At 35.5% G+C, this 12,538-nt stretch overlaps 1 protein-coding gene across 1 annotated transcript; it reads left to right on the top strand.

Moving 5' to 3' along the window:
* Positions 1–796: 796 nt before the first annotated feature.
* LOC127539890 (maestro heat-like repeat family member 5) lies at positions 797–11,651 on the top strand. Its single transcript, XM_051964350.1, has 5 exons — positions 797–1,177; positions 1,974–2,096; positions 10,242–10,344; positions 10,759–10,833; positions 11,467–11,651. Exons 2-5 carry the CDS (start codon positions 1,992–1,994, stop codon positions 11,562–11,564), a joined length of 381 nt encoding a protein of 126 aa, XP_051820310.1. The 5' UTR covers positions 797–1,177; positions 1,974–1,991; the 3' UTR covers positions 11,565–11,651.
* The last annotated feature ends 887 nt before the right edge of the window (positions 11,652–12,538 follow it).

Below are 12,538 nucleotides of genomic sequence, written 5' to 3'. Positions count from 1 at the left end.
TCTCAAAGTGAAAAACAGAAGCTTTATTGTATCTCGTGAGAAGTGGGCAATATATTCACTGAAGTCTCAGAGAGAGGAGAGCCAATTTCCCAGAAGTTAAGGTGATTATATAGTCATAAACCACAGGAATCCTCTTCCCCTTATCCGATTAATTTTCACTACCTGCTCAATGCTTGCTCAACTGGAAGTAGCACAGGTTTGCTGAATTCTAGTCAGGTTCATAAAGTTGACTTATTGCAAATGTGTTTACCTAAGTTTATGATGGTCAGTTTGTTTACAAAGTTTACAAATGCTTATGAGCAACTATTGTAAGGTTTGTACAAAGAATTTACTTTTCCCAAACCCATCAGACCTTCATAAACTGAAAATTAGGTTATAGATTCAATCTACTTTAGTTAATGATTTTATGAGAAACCACATAATCCTTCACAATAAGGAGATTTATTTAGAGGTAAATAATTGATTAAGCCAGTGGGGTTAAAAAGGTTTGTAGAACAACCAAGGGGACTTAGTTTACCTCAGGCTTCCTCAATCAACAAACAGAGATTTCTAGTTTAGAGAATTCTTGACTATCTCCAGGCCATTAAATAATTAGGTTCTTCTCTAAGTAATTAAATAACTGCTCAATCAAGGGGGTTATCTCAATTATTTCTGCTTGAAGAGCAAGTCTTTGCTCTTCCCAGAATCTTAATGATTAACAGTTCCTTGGTGTTGAGTCTTAAATTGCCCACAATTGCCTCCCATAGTTATTATTCTGAGAAGTTCTCAGTTTCACTCATCAATGAACTTCCTAAAATTTTGTGTCTAGAATTATTCGCAATGCTCTAGCTAAGTTCTGAACAAGGCAAAGAACAGTCAGACTATTTCTTCCACTTCTGTCTAAGATTCCAAGAAAAAGAAGAATCCTACCTGTCGATCCTAGATTAATTAATCCTAGATTAAACCCAAAGTCCATAGATGGCCCCATTTTGTTTGTCTTCTCAAACCTAACATCCTACTTTAATGAGTTTGTCCTCCTCAGGAGAGAGATAAAGTTCGAGGAGAAGCCATCTTCCTCTATGGAGACGTGATCTATAGTGCTGGGAAGAAGTATGAGGAACAATTGAAGCTTCATGCTTTCCATTGCCTGGTTCCTCTCCTCTTCCATCTAGCTGACCCATGCCCAGAGGTTGTTGTGGTAAGAAGAGATCACTCACCTAGAACTTACTGGGAATTTTTTGTGAGCTGAATGTGGACTCAGATGCTCTATGGGGGAGATAGAAAGAGGAGGAAGCAAAGTTTCTGTCCATTCAGATAATCCAGAGCCTACATGGAAGAGAAGATTCACCTTACATCATATATTTTGTTGTTATTCAGTCATTTCAGGAGTGTTTGATGCTATCTGGGGTTTTCTTGGCAAAAATACTGGAAAGCTTTGCCATTTCCCTCTCCAGCTCATTTTACAATGTTATATATACTAAAATTGAATTTACTTTTCATCTACTCAAACCAGTCTATACACAAGCACCATTATGGTAGAGCAGAATAGTAAGGGAAGAGTTCCTAAGGGAGTTTTTGAGTTTTTGAGCAAGTTTTTGGTTGAGTAATGAATAGTAGAAGGTCATTCTAGACAGAGAGAGTAATGAGAGATTGTGAAAGGGGAAGAGTGTGGAAACCAGAGCTACAGAAAAGGGGCTTGTGACAGAGGCTCCAGCACCCTCCCTTTCTTGTGTTCTTCCTTCCTGCTCCCCGAATAGTAACTCATTAAAACTCTCTGCTGTGCCAGGTATCAGATTCCCAAAAATCACTTGGCATCTTGCTGCAGTACTTCTTGCCTAGAAACCTTTTCATTGTTGGTTTTCAGGAGCTCTCAGGAAGGGGATAGGGAGCACAGGTAATGGCCCTAGAGTCTCTAAGGCAGTAGGTTGGGAAGACTGTGGTGAAATCTGAAAACTAAGTCTCTGACATGATATTTCTTTGCTTTTTCCTGGCAGAAAACTAAATCCACATTTATGCGTCTTGCCATATTATTCAACTGGGGCTTTCGGAAGGAACTGTTCAGCACATTAGCCTGGAGAGAGGGCCTGGGAGCTGAGAATGACATTTTTCTCTACATGGTGAGAAGTGTAAAGTTTCCTTCTGGAATTTCAGTATCTGTGATCAAAGCTGGGGGTAGTTAGGAGCAGTAGGTCAGAGCCATGGATTTAAAGGGATGATTTTCACTATGAAACACCTGATACTCTTCAGCAATTGATTTATTCCTTATAGTCTTTTTTGGGGAAGGAAACAGTACAGGACAGAGGTAATAAAACTATCCTATCTCCCTTTAGACATTACATCTCTCCTGAATCAGTCTTTGGCTAATGTTGGCTTATTTTGAGCTTGTAGTCCATTAAGCCACCCCATTACCTGCCACCAGATCTTTATTTCATATAATCTCAATAAACTTTCTTCACCCTGCTCTTATTTTGTAAGTTCTGAAGCCAAGTGTATCACTTCACATTCTTCTCTATTGATTTTTATTTTATATTAAATTTTTTAATTTTTATTTTCTTTATCATTTTTATAGGTTTTTAAAATTTATTTTAAACAATACAAAATAAGAAAAGAAAAAAAGTGAACATTTCCATGTACATGGCAGGCATCAGAAAGGATTCAACATAAAATAATAACTATCAATTTCAAGAAAATCTATATAAAAATATCATATATTGTTTTCAAAGCTACCCAGCTTTTCTTTCCTTCCTTCTAGGTTTTCTCTCTTTCCTTGCTCTGCACTTTTTACTTTATTATTTTTTCTTTCTCTCCCTACACCTGCCCTAAAAAAGGATATAATTAGTGTGGATGTATACCTGTATAGATAGATAGATATTTATACACACACACACACACACACAAACATATACACAAATATCAATAAACATCACATATATACACATATATGAAAAACTGTACTATGTATATTTCCTCAGGTCATTTCTTACTTTGGATGTGAATAATAGCTTCCTTCCTAGATCCACATCTATCCATCTTTTTCTAAGTCAATAATTTCCTTCCCCACAGCAGTATTTCAACACAATCACACCCTATCTGAAAAATTGTCTATGAAACTTTCTTCCTAATTTTCTTCATTCTTTCTATTCTTGCCTACACTGGTTTTATTTACACAAGAAAATTTTAATTTAAAATAATAGAAATTATTCATTTTGTATTTCAACAATGCTCTCACCTGATGTCATTTAAAGTCTGACACTCCTAAATTTCCTTCATGTCTTTTCTCCTTGTTTTCTTTGAAATTCTGATCTTTTATTCTTCCAAATAAGCTGTTATTATTTTCTGCTAATTCAGTAAAATGATTTTTAGCAATCTAATTGAGATGACATTGAATAAATAAGTTAAATAAGTTTTTTATTATGAACAATAAATATTCTAATTGTTTAAATCTGACTTTATTTATGTAAAGTGTTTTATGATTATTTTTATATAGTTCCTGTGTCAATTTTGGCAGATATATTCTTGGATATTTTTATACTGACTAGTTTTTTTAAAAGCTATAAAACAATATTGAATAATATTGGTGATCCACAGTATTATTTCCATGTTTCCTCTTTTAATTAAATCTATTTTAGTTTTAACTTTATCTGAGATCATGATTATCACCCTTGCTTTTTTATATAATAAATTTTGTTCCAGTTCTTTATTTTATCTTTGTTTGTATCTCTCATTTTTATTGTTTTCTGAAAGCAACATATTGTTGAATTCAAATTTTTAATCAGCTATCCATTTCTGTTTTATGGGTCAATTCATCATCTAAGCTATGATTACTTCTTTTTCATTTCCCTTTTTTCTATTTTTTTCTCACCATTCTTCTCATTCTATTTATCCTATCCTTCCATACAATTGTAATTTACTTTTACCCAGTATTTTGCCCTGCTATTTCTTTAGCCTATCTGCCCCTCTAAGAGTCCCTCCCTTATCCTCCTCCTTCCCCCTCCTCCTCTAGCCTGCCTTCTAGATGTATGTTCTCTCTTTAACCCATTCTTAATGAAAGTAAGATTCTAGGATTACCCACTATCCTTCCTCCACTTGCTTTTTCTATATCAATTATTCCTGTCATGCTTCATTTGTATGAGGTAATTACTCCTTATTTCTCCCTATAATTTTATTTTTTTTTTGGAATCACACCATCATGCACAGCTCAGCCTAAGCATTTCTTACAAACAACCCAAATAAGGAAGTCATGAGTATCAATAACATTTTCACATCTAAGAAGCAGACAATTTGATTTTATTGAAAGCCTTTTAATTGATCTTTTATAGTTGCCTTATATTTCTCCTGGATCTTACATGCTGAATTTTCCATTAACTTCTGCTGTTTTGTCATAAATATCTGAAACTTATTTTTCAGTTTATTAAATGTGCATTTTTTTTCATTCAGGATTATATTTAACTTTGCTGGGTAAGTTACCCTTGGTTGTAAGCCCAGCTTTTTTTTTCTAAAATATAATATTCTAAGATCTACTGTCCTTCAATGTAATAGCTACTAATGTTATGTAATCTTTAGTGTAGCTCCATGATATTTATTTTTTTCCTTGTTGCTAACAATATTTTCTCCTAACCTGGGAGCTTCGAAACTTAACTATGATAATCCTGTAAATTTTCCTTCTGGGATCTCTTTCAGGTAGTGACTAGTGGATTTTTTTTTCTGTTTGATTTGTCTTCTTGTTCTAGAATTTCAGGAAAATTTTCCTTGATAATTGATTGTAATATTATAACAATATTCTTTTTATTGTACCTTTCAGATAGTCTGACTATTCTTATAGTCTCTCCTCATTCTTGATCTATTCTTGAGGTCAATTTTTTTTTTTTAAAGATGGTTGACTTTTTCACTTTTTAAAATTCTTTTTATTTTATTATTTCTTGATATTTTATGGCATCATTAACTTCCCTTTACCCAACTCTAATTTTCAAAGAGCTATTTTCTTTTTTAAGTTTTTGATTTTTGACTTTTAGTTGATTGACATTCGTTTCCTAATTTTCTTGATTTTCTTGGATTCCTCTTTCCCCCCTAATTTTTCTTTGCTCTCTCTTATTTGATTTTTAAAGTTTTTTTTAAAATCCCCACAAGTCTTTTTGTGTATAAATAAATTATTATGTATACCTAGCAGTATCCTCTATGATCTCCTGACCCTTCAGGACTGTCAGGAGGGTCAGGTGACATAATGAATGTAAAAATACTCTGTACTTGTATGAGGAATTGCTATTATAACAAAACACTGGTCCAGTCCAGACCTAGATACTGTGAGAGATACCCTATCCTTTCATGCTAGAGAAGGTAAAATATAAGTAGGATAAAATCATTGATTCCATAAGCTTGCAAGCTAGTAGGGAAATATGACTTTGTGTAAATAAAGATGATCAAAATTAAAATAAGTACATAAAGCAGCCAGGTGCTTTACTTTGGAATCAGGAAGGCTCATCTTCACGAGCTCAAATCTGACCTTAGATACTTATTAGCTGCATCACCTGGGTAAGTCAACTCACCTTGCTGGCTCAGTTTACTTATCCGTAAAACGAGCTGGAGAAGGAAATGATCAAACGCTACAGAATCTTTGCCAAAAGCAAATCAAAACAACATCATAGAGAGCTGAACACTACTGAAGTAACTCAACAACAACCAAAAGGTACACAAAAGGAGTGTGAGGTACTAGGAGAGGGGATACATCATTTATCTTGGTGGGGATCAGGGAAAATGGAGGAGGAGTCACTTGAATTGTGTTTTGATACTATGATTTTCTTTCAGAAGTCTGAGTCTGTGATTCTATCGATTAGAAAATGTGTTTTTTGTTCCCCCCAAAAAAGATAATAGTCACAATTGTATGAGGAGTCTTTCCCCCCTAAGTCTATTTAATTCAATAAATATATATTATATGACTGTTATGCAGAGTACTGTGTTGGATAAGGATGGTGACACAAAGTTAAAATAAGTCTTTACCCCATTGAGTTTTACTGTCCAATTGGAGTAGAAGCTACTGTGAAAAGTAGAGTATGCAGTAATGTATGATGTAAGTACTAGAGCTGTACAAATAAAGTCCTCTAATAGATTTTGCTCTAGCTCTTTGTTTTAACTCCATGGGAATTTTTTAGTGTTATGTTTTAAAGACAGCATACTACCATATTCTGCTTTCTGCTTCATTTTGCTATCCTTTTCTGTTTTATGGATAATCTCATCTCATTTACATTTGGAGTTATGATTCTTTAATTATGTATTTCCCCACATCTTGTTCTTTTATATTTTATCATCTTTGCTCCTCACTTTGTCTTAAAGAAAAAACAGAATGGGGTGGGAGATGAGTGTGTTCGAGACAAATATCCAATGCTTAAGGAAGATTCTGTTCTACCCCTCTTCCTTTTTCCTCACTCATACCCCAATCACAAATTCTCACCTTTTCTTTATTTTTTAAATTGCTTTTCACAACTCTCCCTCCAAGTTTAAAGTTTATTTTGCCAACAACTAATGCCTTTCTGAATCCAGCTCTCCCCTTATTTCTTCCTTTACTTTCCTACTTCCCCCCTTTTATTCTATTCTACTGTATATTTGTTTCTACCCTTGTTTGACCAGTTCATATGAAAGAAGTATGACACCTAATCCCCACACTCCTTTCCTTAAGTGTACTTCCTCTTGAATCCTCCAATTACTTGATATGTTAAGTTCCTGACATTTCTTCCCAAGTGCACCTTTTTGTCCCCTTTCTTTTCTTTCTTCTTTTAATATCATCAAAACAGAACAAAACCACTCCAAAGGGCTTTGTCATGTTTAACTTCTTTTATAATCTTGATGACATTAGAGTTCTGAAGAGACTTTCATATTATTTCCTCTTCTTAGAATGTAACCACTTTATCCTTGTTTAGTCTCTTCTGATTGCTCACTTGTATTTAATTTTTTATTTCTCTTGACTCAGATTCAAAATTTCTACTTAGTTCTGATGCCTGCAAGTTTTCTAGTTTCTAGTACCCTCCTGCTCTTTTAGAGATTATATTTAGTGTTGCTGGGTAAATGATTCTTGGTGGTTAGCCTTCCCTTCTCCACCCTTGAAATAACTTGTTCCAAACTCTTCACTTCTTTAAAATGAATACTGTTGAATCTTGTGAGATTCTGATTGTGATTGATTGGCTTTTATGTCCTTTCTGCTGTCTGTAACACTTTGTTTGATCTGACAACTTGCAATTTTGACTATAATATTTCTGGAAGTTTTCCTTTTATAATTTCTTTCAGAAGGTGATGCCCTCTGGTTTTAATATGTCTTGTAATTTTCTTTCATGATTCCCAGAAATATTATACCCATTATATTATGACTTTGGGGTAATAAAATGATTCTTATATTATCTCTCCTTAATCTGTATTCCAAGCTCATTGTTGTTTAGTGTTTTGGTTTTTTAAAAAGAGACACTTTATATTTCTTCTCTTTTGTCCATCTTCTGATTTTGTTTCTTGTGGTTTTGTGGAGTCAATAGCTTCTGTCTGGCTCCTTCTAATTTTCATGGAGTCTATTATTTGGATAAGGTTTTGTACTTGTATTAATATTTTAATACTCCTTCCAAGTCTTCCTTCCAAAGTTTCAGTTCTTTTCCAATTCTTTCTTTTAATGCTGCCATTTCACTTATAATACCAATTTTAACTCTTAAAAACAAACTCTAAAAATACCTACTTCATTTTTTCCTGTGAATTCTAATTGACTTTGTGGTCAAGCTGTTTTTCTTTGCTTTGAAGTTTTGTTCAACAATGCTTTGGAGTTTTCCTCTTCTTTGTTTATGTTTAAGAGAGGACACTTTTAAGGGGAAGAATTCTGGAATCAGTTGTGAGACATGGGACATACTGGCAAAGGACCATCTACCATGATGCACCCTCATCAAAGAAGATGCTGTTTACTATGAGCAAATCAGAATGGCAGTAGCTCAAATTTAGAGACATCTCCAGTGCAAATGTTCTTATGGACTATTGGTACCTGACTTGTGATAGAGCTTTCCAAACTCATATTGCCAAATGTTGAATCAATTCCTGACACCTTAATAGATTTTTATGGTGGGAGTCTTAATTCTGTCTAAACATTCTCAGACTGAATAGTGTGGTAGAGCCAGACACTGTGCATTTCTAGAGAGAATGTCATGGCTTATATGTTCCATATGTTCCAGGTCTGTTTTATCTGGAGTCTTGCTACTACTGAATACCATGTGCTTCAGGATCGCAGAGGCAGCTCAAGCCAAGGAATCTCACATTTTAATTGGAACTGTATGATTTAGTCTAGAACATAGCTGGTTTGCTATTCTTTTTTCACACTCTAGACCCCAGTTTAGATCTACGATATGACTACAGATTTGCCCCTCATTGAACTTCTGGCCCTAGATCCTGTAAGCTCTGCTTGTTAGTTTTGCAGGTTCAGGATAGAGCTATAGGCTTAATCTTATCAAGAGACCAGAGATTGAATTTGAGATCCCTTTCTGGAGTCAGAAAAATAGCTACAGATTGAACCTTACTCAATATCTGACCAACTTACTTGCTTGAGGGCTGAATTCATCATCTTGGACCAGGAAAACATAAATGACCCATTTTTTTTCTTCTACTTCTTGACCTTCTACTAACTCTGGCACCTTCTTGGAACTTTGTTGTACTAATTGTGGGTTGTATTAGTTCCTCCTATTCTGCTGTAATTGCTAGTTCTTGAGGGAGGAAAATTCTTACCAACAAGTGGGGAAAAGAATGACCCAATTTGAGGAAGATTTTGAATATTGGTTAAACCTGATCTAATCTCCCTTATTTTCTCACTTTAGACCCCTTCCTGATGGCTTCTCCTTTATTTTCAGTCAACATTTAGGGTTATCAACTTCTCAGGTTCCCTAAACTAAGTAGTGACTCATGCTCCAAAATTATATACTTCAATTGCAAATTCAGAGTTTCAACTAATCCATAATAATAATAACAATCTCTAAAATTTTAAAGGCATTAACAATTTACAAACTACTTCCCATTTTTTCCAAAATTTTATGGAAGAGGGAGTTGAGACACAATGAGGAGAGGTGTTTTGCCAAAAGCCATGTAGCTCTTACCAGTGTGAGAACCAAGACTAAAAATTCAATTTAATAATCATTTACTAGGTACCTGATGTTGTTTTCCTACTTTTGCCTCTATATCACATTTCTCTTTGTCCCAGATGAGGGTTACTGATAAATCAAATACTATTCAGTTTGAATAGCTATTATCATATGTATCATATATTATCATAAATAGGAGCTTAATAGTCTCCCTCTTCCCTCATGGGCATATGTCTTAAAAGAGAAGTACAGAAAGAATCACATGTGTTTCAAAGAAATTAAGTACTAGTTATAGAACTTCTGTCTCCATATTTAGTGCAAAACTTTTGATGTGTCCTTTCATCTTGTCTATGCATCCTGTAGAAAAAAATTCACCTTGAAAACCCAGGTCAACTGGGTCTAAAGGGAAATGAAAGATTTTCAACTATGTATCACCAACACAGAAATAACTTTGAAATTGAGGGAAATAGTTATCTCATTTGAGGAACTGAAAAATCTCTCTATCTGTTCATCCATTTGACTGGGGCTTAACATTATAGAGTTATAAACTGCTAGAACTAGAAAGGACTTTGGAGGTCACCTAATCAAAAGAATCACATGGAGTTGAAAGGGATCTCAAAGCTCCCTACTTCTATGCAGCCCTGACTAATGGGGAGGGGGAGTAGGAGAGCACATATACTACATCCTAAGACAGCTCATTACACCTTGGGCATCTTTGAGATGTTCTTTTCTTATATCAAATCTAAATCTTTCTTCCCCACCTTGTTCCAGGGGACCAAGCAGAACAAATCTAATCCCTTTTCTTATGACATCCCTTTATCATATTGCCTCATTTTTTCTATAAAGTGCTCTTACTTCCTTGTCCCACAGTTTGCTGAATTCAATCCTCATATATTTATTAATATCCTCGATAAAATCCAAAGCTTCAGTTTGATGAAGGGGAAAATTGAATCTTTAAAAAGGCAAAAAACTTGCCTAAAGTTATATACAACTGGACATTCTAGTGGGGACATGCATGTGTAGGAAAAGTGGATTTGAATTGCCTCCTCCTCCAGGTTTGCAGAAATCACAAAAGAAGGGCTATCAGTCTCATTTACCAGAAGCCACTGTTGATCTCTCTACTCTGAGAGAGATCTTTCTTTAACTTTTCATATTTCTTCTCCTCCTTTCCAGGTAGAGAGCAATTTTGGAGAGTACCATTTGTTCCTCTTGCAGGCTTTTATGTATGTTAAGAGCCCTCAGAAGAACCTCCAACGGGCTGCCATGAAGTTTATTGGTAAGTCTCATACAACTTTGATCATCTTGGTTTATTGGTCCATAAATCCTCCCCTTAGGATCTTCCTAAAGGCCTCCCTGACTCTGGCTCCTCCTGGATCCTTAGGTTCACTGAACCTTTGTATCCCTTGCATTCCAACCCTGGCCTGCACCAGGACTAACTGTACCTAAGCTGAAGTGGGCAGAGATGTGGTCTTCACGTGAGTCCAGGTTCCAGGCTTTCTCTTAAGGTTAGTGATAATCCCCAAATCCATAATTAGGCTAGGGGAGTCCTTGATTGAGGAAAAAAGTCCTTGGTCCCACTTCTAGTCAGGCTATAAGAGAGGAGTGCCCAGTTCTAGCTCCTGGTTGAAGAACAAAGCCCTGAGTTGCAATCTCTCTAATGCCCCAACCTATTTTCTTTTTTCTTTTTCAGGTGGAATGCTTCAGGAGTATTTTTCTGATCTCTGCTTTTATATGAACAAGTCAGATGTGAAGCTACTGGCAAAAAGTAAGCTGTAGTCTCAGATTTTTACCATCCAAGATTGGGGTGGGTGTAAGAAACTCCAACAGACTAGATCTAGGAGTCAGGTAAAACCAAGAACCTTCTTATATGGCAGGCTATGTCTCCTCCTCAAATCTGGGACTCCCTGACACAAGTTTCTAGGGGAAAGCAATGAAAGAGAGTGTATCTAAGAGCTGGCTCTATGTCTTAAGACCAGAAGTTTCTATAGAATGGGCATTGTGTTTCCCTCTTATACCAAAGGCTTCCACATGATAGAGCTATGGCCCCCTTTCAGATTAGAGGCTAAGTGTTGAGACTGGGTCTCACTCTCTCAGACTAGAGACATGGCCCTGAGTTTTTTCTTTCATACTAAGGTCTCCCTAAGAGAGACCTCTCCAGCAAATCTAGGGTTCCCGAATAATAAAAGTCATCTCCTTTGCTGTCTACATTTTTCCCAATAAAATATTCAGTAGCCTTTCTCCTAGTCTTTCTTTCTGGTTTTTTTTTTTTTTTAATATTCAAGTTTCTTCTTAGGATTAATCCACCAAATCTTGTTTCTCTCCATCCTATCCTGGGCTCTCCAGATCCCTGAGTAAAAGCATTGCAGCTAGATTTTCCTTCTTTGCCTTTTCCTTTTAGAGTTTGAAGAACTGAGAAGGGACCAAGACCCCAATATCAGAAAGTTCTACCTGAATTATTCAGAAGATATCTATGAGCTGTCCAAATATGTGACCTGAAGCTTTAGTAATTTGCCTTTTGTGTTTTAAAAATGTCATTGGTTTTATCTTTTATTTAACAATAGTGAAATAAAAAATTGAGTTTAATTCAACAAGCATTTATTGAGGTTTTACAAATGTGACCAGCATTGTCCTGGGTAATGGAAAAACTACAAGTATATTTAAACACACATTCTAGGTTATGTTATGATTATGACTAGATAGCTGTCATAAATAATCATCTGTAGCAAGTGCATCTAAGAGGCACCAAACAAAAGGCATTATGAAATCCAAGAATAAAGGAGTTATTACTAACCAGAGAAATAAGTGAAATCTTCCTGTAAGAGGTGGAGTTGAATCTGATTTTATCAATGGGTGGAAATATAATGGGCAAAGCAGGGAGGAAAGGAGGACATTCCATATAATGGGATCCATCATAAGTTCAGCACAAGGTGGGTTCGGGTCCTCAGTTCAAAATCTAGTACAAGACATACATACATACACATAACTCTACTAAAAATAATGTGATAAGTGCCATAAGAGAAGAGTAGACAGAACATGGGGAGTTCAAAAAGACAAAGATGTTATTTTTGCCTGAGGAGAGGATGTTAAAAAAAAGTGCTTCTTAAAAGGTACTATTTGAACAGTTTGGTCCTGAAGGATAGGGGAGTTCTACAGGCAGAGATGTCCCCCCAAAATGAGTTAGGTCATTTCAGGCAAGGGGAAGGGACTTAGTATGTTCAGAAGAGAGGCAAGTACAGGATGTATATGGAGAATAGCCATGAGTCTTGTTGTCTAGACTGTGTGTGTGTGTGTGTACATACATGTGAGATTTGGAAGATCCTGAAAAAGTTGCCTGAAGTCAAATTATGTTGGGTCTTTTATTTCTTGTGGGAAGCTAGGGAATCACTGCAGGTTTCTGAGGCAAAGATACAATAGTGGAATTACTTTCATTCTTGATCTCTCCATTCTTAAACCTTTTCTAATCACTTTAT

The sequence above is a fragment of the Antechinus flavipes genome, chromosome 1 (assembly GCF_016432865.1).
Source record: "Antechinus flavipes isolate AdamAnt ecotype Samford, QLD, Australia chromosome 1, AdamAnt_v2, whole genome shotgun sequence".
NCBI lineage: Eukaryota > Metazoa > Chordata > Mammalia > Dasyuromorphia > Dasyuridae > Antechinus > Antechinus flavipes.
The sequence above is the reverse complement of the archived record's forward strand: the minus strand, read 5'-3'. Positions and strand labels throughout refer to the sequence as shown.

Coding starts and splice junctions, on each gene's coding strand:
- LOC127539890 (XM_051964350.1), top strand. CDS start 1,992: ATGCGTCTTGCCATATTATTCAACTGGGGCTTTCGGAAGGAACTGTTC. Junction 2,097..10,241: donor ATGACATTTTTCTCTACATG/GTGAGAAGTGTA, acceptor CCTCCTTTCCAG/GTAGAGAGCAATTTTGGAGA. Junction 10,345..10,758: donor GGCTGCCATGAAGTTTATTG/GTAAGTCTCATA, acceptor TTTCTTTTTCAG/GTGGAATGCTTCAGGAGTAT.